Source organism: Ptychodera flava, chromosome 19 (genome assembly GCF_041260155.1).
Source record: "Ptychodera flava strain L36383 chromosome 19, AS_Pfla_20210202, whole genome shotgun sequence".
Lineage (NCBI taxonomy): Eukaryota > Metazoa > Hemichordata > Enteropneusta > Ptychoderidae > Ptychodera > Ptychodera flava.
The window spans coordinates 5,313,680-5,321,455 of NC_091946.1; the positions used below are offsets into that span (position 1 = coordinate 5,313,680).

At 41.3% G+C, this 7,776-nt stretch overlaps 1 protein-coding gene across 1 annotated transcript; it reads left to right on the forward strand.

The window, feature by feature from the left end:
• Positions 1-2,455: 2,455 nt before the first annotated feature.
• Positions 2,456-5,266, forward strand: LOC139118795 (serine/arginine repetitive matrix protein 2-like). The gene has a single exon (XM_070682257.1). The coding sequence runs from the start codon at positions 2,456-2,458 to the stop codon at positions 5,264-5,266; it is 2,811 nt and encodes a 936-aa protein (XP_070538358.1).
• The last annotated feature ends 2,510 nt before the right edge of the window (positions 5,267-7,776 follow it).

Genomic DNA, 7,776 nt, shown 5'->3' on the forward strand with positions numbered 1-7,776 from the left:
GTATGTATGTATGTATGTATGTATGTATGTATGTGTGTGTGTGTGTGTGTGTGTGTGTGTGTGTGGGTGTGTGTGTGTGTGTGTGTGATGTATGTATGTATGTATGTATGTATGTATGTATGTATGTATGTATGTATGTATGTATGTATGTATGTATGTATGTATGTATGTATGTATGTATGTGTGTATGTAGACAGGAGCAAAGAATGACACATAGCTAGACAGTCAAAACGACACAGTAAGAGACGGAAATGAGGAAGACAAAGTGAGACAGTCACAGATCTAGAGAAACAGACAAATACAGTAATGGACAAAAAAACCAGGAAGACAGACAGAGAAACAATAAGGCAGAGAATAGAGAGGAGAGAGTAAAAATACAGACTTTGAAAGACAATCACAGAAAGAAGAAGCAGAGAAATAGACGGATTGGCAGAGTGACGGACAGAGACAGATCAACACAAATGCTTCGATTAACATGAGGGATGTTTATTGATAATTATATAATAAAACAATCGTAGTAAAATTCCATTCTAGCTGCACAACGTAAAGATATCATGAAAAAACATTGTCCTGACTATAAGGTATTCTGGAAGGCCGTCTTACAGGTTTGATATACAGAGCTATACATGTCACAGGGTCTGTGCGTCAGCGAACGCAGAAGACAAACAAATGATACCAATGTGCGCAATGCTGCTGCGTGACTGTTTGTTGATAAACATTGTATTGCCTCTTTCTGAAAATGGGCGATGCATGTCGAGCAAATGTGAAGAGTAAGCATTTGACACATTTTTACATTTCACCAGTTTTGTAGCTTTCTAATCATTACAAGACTTTGACAAATAAACTTTTGTTAAGTCCCTTCGTTTAGGATGAAGCCGCTTCGGCCTCTATCACCAGTTTCGGTACAGCCGCCATTTTAAAATTTTAAATATGCACAAGAGATTTCAGGATATGTTTCGCAAACTTAGAAACAGACCCGTCGTATGGGTTTTGTACGCACAGTTGCAGACGGGACGACGCCCACCTTTAATTGGCCTCGCAGACTTGTTCGCTGTAAATTAACAGCAACGTTAAAATTCCTTGTCCCGGCCCGGCCAGTTGAAATATCTAAATCCACTTCGCATCGGTGCAATTTGAAATTCTAACCCTGTCCCAAACGAGTTACGGGCAAATAATGGGAAAAATGTTAAGACATACTTATGCTATCGAAGTCACTAAAGTCACCAGGTCGACGTAATTTTATGTAATTTCCTCATATTGTAAATGAGGCATACCAACCACGTTTCCCTTCAAGGCAATATGAGTCGCGAAATTCAGAGACTTTTAATTTTGCTCAAACTTTCCTCGACGCAACTTTAAACTCTTTTTTCCAAAATCAAGAATAAAAATCTTCGTTCACCAAGCAACTTGATTTTGGTACTATATTTGAAACATTTGCAATTCAAAATGGTCGCCATCCGTGTGTTAACTCTACGGCATCCATGAGTTAACTCTGTGGAGAGAAATCAAAATTTTAGATTTTCACAAAAATAAGTTTTATATTACTCCAAGAGCTTCAAATTTTGTCCAAAGAAGGGGCAGATAACAAAAGTATTGTAAACATTTGAAGGTTCCACTTTTCTTAAAAATATCGATCATCAGTAGCGTAAGATAATCCGATGTCCACATTTTTGCATGGCCCCCTACGTGAAATTCGATTTCTTGCTTTGACAAGGATAGGTGACCTAATAGCTTTCAGGGTGTACTTCGGCCGCAGGAAGCGAAATTGTCATCCTGAGCTCTTCAACTGAGAGTATGACGGCCTGTTAATGACATTCTAATCGTCTAGGGTTAATACATCAGACTCAACGTTTTGAAATTCTTAAAAGCAAACCGAAAATAACGAAATATACATGAGCTCTAAAAATAATGTTATTTTGTTATTTTAAAAGATACATACAATTTTACATTAGTTACATTTTAATAGGATGGTTTTACTTTCAATCTCAGTTAAGTGTTCTGAAATCTTCGACCGGCATGTCTGAGCTCAGCCATAAGTTGTTAATTTATTATTAAGTTATCTTCACAGCGTACCAATTTTGATGATGCAGGTATAGGGTTTCCGGTGACACGGATGGGAACGGCTCTCACTCGAAATTTCGATAAAATGCATTTAGTCTCCCCTAATCGATGTGTAGTTTTGATAATACCTCTTTGCGAAGGCGTAATAAACGTCTGAGAACACATGTCGCACTGCATTACGGGAACAACAAAGAAGATTGCGAGCTTTCACATGAAAGCGTTTATGCGGAGATAATGGTGCGACACAAATGCTCTAATTAGACACGAGAGCGCAGTTTATTATAACCATAGCAACGGTAACCACCTCGACGAAGCCGTAGTGAACCGTTTTCCCCTAGATTTATTTTTTTCTATATTTCGATTCTTTAGAGCAATATCAAGACAACGAGGCAGCATGGACGACATTGACGAATTTTTGGATAGTTTCAAGGACGGCTTTCCCGCCCTCGCTGATGAACCTTTGAAAAACTCAAGGAATCGGTCACGTGGTACGTCGAATGGCGAACAGCGTTTAAAGATAATCAGTCTGAGCGACAAGGAGAAAAGCCTGATGAACTATGTGAAACGAGGCGATGTTCAACAGGTTCAGAGAGTTTTGGAAGAACAGAGCGTAAACGTGAACTTTCAAGATTCGTTCAAGAGAACGCCTTTGATGCGGGCTTGTAACCTCGATGATGAAGATGCACGAACGCAAATGTTGGAACTTTTGCTGCGTCATGGCGCGGATGTAAATATCCAGGACAACTACGGGCGGACGGTGTTGATGATCGCCAGCATGGAGGAAGGGAGAGATGACGTTATTGAACTGTTGGTGAAACAAGAAGATTTGGACCCCAACGTTGGCGACGAGAACGGAAACACAGCTTTGATTCACGCGATAAAGCACGGAAATTCCGCTGCCGTCGAGGAGCTCCTGACTTCACCTGAGTTGGAGGGTTATATCGATGTTGAACAGGCAAATAGCCACGGAAACACACCGCTTCTCGTAGCAGCGAAGTTAAGACATCGAGACAGCTGCAAAATTTTGGTTGAGGATGGTTGTGCCCTTTTCGATTATTTACCACCAAATTTACAAAACATGTTACCAGCATGGACACAAACCCATAGAGCCAAACCGCGGCAAATGAAAGATCGCAAGCAAGACCTTAAGTATGGCGGACTTCCTCGGGGCACTCGTGTTGATTTAGAAAAACTTCGACTACGGCAATTCAGTGAAGACCAGGGTCGGAATATTTTAACCGGAGGCAAGCTCGACATCGGGCAAATCCCTGCAGACGATGGCGCCCTGATTCGAGTGACGCCAAAACTGCCCAGTAGCGACGAGAAAGAAATGGCCTTCAAGAAAACATCAAACGCTTCGTCCCGTACAGCGTCACCAAAATTGCCACCCGGGTCCCCGTCTTCTCGTATAAATGTGATCTCTGGAAGAAAGAGCGCTGAAGCAAGATCAAGAAATGTAGAGCGATCTTTTTCTGACTCCAGCATCGCGCAGGACGAACAAGATGAAGAGGCCGGTCTAACCCAAAGGCCCGCTACGACTTCGCATCTTGAAACAACCGTAGCAGAAGAGAGTACAGTATTGAATTTGAGAGCTGGTGTGGCACACGGGTCTCCTAAGTCGCCAAGAGTATCCCCAGTGCCTCAATGGCACAGGGAGCCCGTCCAAGTTCGTCTACCTGAAATCCAGTCTCGTCCGAACTCTCGGGAAAGTGTGAGAAATTCACCCAGACAAGAGGATACTGAGCGAAGTCACATCATCAAATTTGCGAAAGCAGACGAAGAAATTTATCATGACCGCAAGGTTCAAACGAAACAACAACAAGAAAAAGAAGAAAAGGAGATATTGATGTCATTAAGTAAGATAAGCACAGGTAGGGCTGACTCGGGCTCTCGGGAAAGTCCGGCACGAGAGCGGAGACAAGTCATCGAGGGAATATCGATGTCCATCGACACGACAAGCACAATAAGGCGTGAGGGGTCTCCAAAAACTCCGACACGAGAACGTAGACAAGACAGTGAGGGAACGGCGCTGTCTGTTAGTACAGTTAAGCGTGAGGGCTCTCCGAAAACAACGACATACATCCGTGAACAGATCGTTGTTACCGAGTCAAAAGAAGGCCAGGACGATGTCGTTCAAAACCAACAAGAATCGAGAGGAACTAGTGGGGCAGTAATGAAATCGTCCGTTGAAAAACAAGCGAAGGTTGGAAATAAGAAAGAGGTTAGCAAAACCAAGCATGCCGAGAAAGTTATGGCAACGTTTGAAGTGGACAAAACAACAAACAGGGCGGAAGGCCACCAATTGTTGGAGCACTGTGAAGGGTCTTTCTCGTCGTCGGTGTCTGAGCGAGACGACGAAATCCCGCCAATGAAAAGGTTCAACAACACTGAGAGACTTCTTCGCCGGCACAGCGACGAAAACCTTGTACCTTCGAATACGAACTCGAACAGTTCGCCGCCTACGTCTGACAGTGAAGGCTCTCGCAAAACCAGTACTGAATTCTTGACGGATGTTTTTGAGAATAGGGACAATGACGTATTGTACGAACAGAAAACAAATTCTGAAAGACGAGTTTCTCGGGGATCAGCGAGACAGAAACGAGGCTCGTCCAGAACTTCGCTGAGAAACACAGGTAATTCAAACCCTCCGACTCCGACGCGCTCTGCTGGCACGTCCAAATCGACATCCGTGTCCTCATCTGAGTGGACATCTCCGTCGCCAAGGCAACGAGTAGATTCCAAGAATTCGCCGAGGAAGAGAGCCAAGGGACCGGATTCTCCCAGAGATCACAGCGACCGGGACACTACAAACGTTACAGTGAAAACGGATGTGCGAGAGACGGTCACCGTGTTTGAGCAGCGTCGTCGTCGGGACGAAGGTAAGGTTTCGACGCGCGTCTCTGGTGAGCGCAGTAGCCAGTTCAACATGGACGATGTAAGGGAAACGACAGAGCCTCGTTGGAGTATGGAAAACCAGAGTGGCGGAAGGCGAGTTGCAGTCTACAAGACGAAGTCCGGTCGCACCATTTATCCAAATGCGGCCAGAGATCCCCAGTACCCGAAAATTGTCGCCATGAGACGCAAGTCTCAACACCGCGAGGGCGCTGGAACAAATGGGAACAACTCGGACCGAGGGAGGCCCCCTAACAGGAGGGACAGATTACCAGATGTGAAGGGGGGTAAAAAAAATGTACAAAGGTCCTAATGAAACATTAAGGTTGAATTAAGTGGCAGCTTTTCTTTTAATATCACCTTTTACTTTAAAAGTATGTCAGAAAACAGTATATGTTAACTACAAAATCGAAATTGGGTATAACTAAAGAATGATGAAACAATGTTTCCCCCTGTTTTTAGTTTGTAAATGTACAAGTCAAACAGAGACACAAATAAATGTATTTTGTCCCGAAAATAGGTACCTAAACATAGGAACGTTCCATGAACGCCACGTGTAACGAAAACAGACTCTCAAAGAAACTAGATGGTAACTTTTTGAGATGATTTCACAATGCTAAAAACCGATAAGACAGGCGTTTCTTTTCCTTTCTGATCTCGCGAAAATGGAGTCGCTTTCCTCTTTATTATCGTTTTATTTTCTGTTTTCCAGTTCCTAAAAGCTTTGCTATGAGATCACGACCAGCAATGATTGGTTTCATCCACTGCACATACATTCTATTCTTTTCTTTAACGTTTAAGAATATGATGGGAAGGCTGCAGTACACCTTAATTTTACTGATGCGATCATGTTAAGCGTTTTCGTTGTAACTATGTTATCAGTTTAGTTTTCAAGTCGATGAATACAGCAATTGGGCAAACACATGGTGCGCAGGTCTCGAGGTGACATTGGCGACGATCAGCGACAAAATAACTTTGGTTGCGTAAACAAGTAAATTTCTCTATTTATCTCCCAAAAGTATAGAGAAAAACAGAGTATTTGTCTTTATAACACAGTAAATCGAACACAAACACCAGAGTGCATCCGTCTATCTAAAAAAAATCATGGGACACCACACACACAATACTGCACATTTCGATCAATCATGGGACACTACACACACGAGACTGCACATTTCGGCGTAAATTTTGGACTGGAAGGTAACATTGTATTTCACATGCAAACAGAACAAACACATTAAACTGGAAAGTACATTAAAGATTAAACATAATGGACGGCTAAACAAAGTTTTAAAAACGTGTTTTGTAAATTTGCATACGTGTATGTTTATGTTAAACAGAGATGCAAAGCGTCTTTCCCTAGAATAAATACTCATAGTTGTTGAAATGATTCATTGAAAGCGATGTAACTAGAAGCAGGAAAACTCTGTCGTCCTGGTACGACCACAGTGCTCGTCATATGAACTGAGTCATTGCATTTACGATTTTTAACATTTACATAATGTATGTCAACATGTTTTTCCATTTGAATTGGATACAAATTCCCATTTTGTTTGGACACTCCAACGTCTCGTAACATTATAATCAGTGATTAAGGTAGTATATGCGCCTCGAGAGTCAAAGACTTCAACTTTCACCCAAGTTTTCGCCAATGAAACTTTTAACCATTTTCTTGCTTAATCAAGGAAAAAAATCAGGGGTCACCGGGCAAAGTTTCTGACTAGAGTAACAAATTACCTAAAATTTACGATATTTGAAATTCAAAATTTGCCGCGATCCCTTTGTTTATATGAAGAAAATTAACATTTTCGAATCTTGAAAAACCAAGACGATATTTTTGTACTCTAAGAGTTTTAAAATAAGCTCACAATTAAGGTGGTAGATCAGAACAGTTTTGAAAAATTGAGATTCTGAATATCTGTCCCCGAGGCGCGTTCTACCTTACAAGCTAGACACACAGATATGGTTACATAAAACCTGTGACATTTAGTAGACCACAGTTCTTCCACTACTGGGCCATGAATAGACCGAGGGAACTTAAGAGTAACGATAGTAAATTTACAACTGTCTTTTAATTTGTTCAGTTTTGTCGAACTTTTATGAAATGTGTACCTTTCAGGGTGATATTGCACCTAGTTTACTATTCATGTTGAATTGTATACTGTGCGTATATGTATCTGTAAATAAATGCTGTTTGCTAATTTGATTGAATTGCTCCATGTCACGTGTTAATTTACTTGAACGCATTAGATCTCACTGAAATTAAGTGATCTGGAAGATGAGTTAATGATCGCACAGAGGAGCGTTTTGTAGTCACAAACAGATGGAAAAACGTAACATGCTATTATAGTGATCTGCATCGTTCTTGTACCGAAACATTATTGCCTTTTGTTCTTCGTGTTTCCTTTTGGGACCATGGATTATCAACACACGTACTTTTCACACTGAGTACTGTAAATTACCTGCACTTCTGTTTGATTTGTACCGGTGCACAGCGTTTCATTTATAACTTCTTTTTTTCAGTGTTGCATATACGCAATCACGTGAAGCATCTAAATAATTACGAAGTTATATCTTGTAAAGTACGAAGATATTCCAAAATAACTGTTAAATAGAAATAAACGTCACATTTTGCAGGTACTACAAATGCCATACTTTTGGGAATCACGTTATGACAAACTGAAGGGGTCATTCCCTGAGAAAAGTTAGCATGTAATTTTTTTTTTGTCATTTCCATAGGGGAAAATCAATATCTTTTTGTTACATACAGCAGGTGCAACTTGTCTCCCTTCCTTCCATTATATTATCTGTATGGATAGGGAC

Excerpts from the sequence above, each read along its gene's own strand:
- LOC139118795 (XM_070682257.1), top strand. The coding sequence starts at position 2,456 with ATGGACGACATTGACGAATTTTTGGATAGTTTCAAGGACGGCTTTCCC.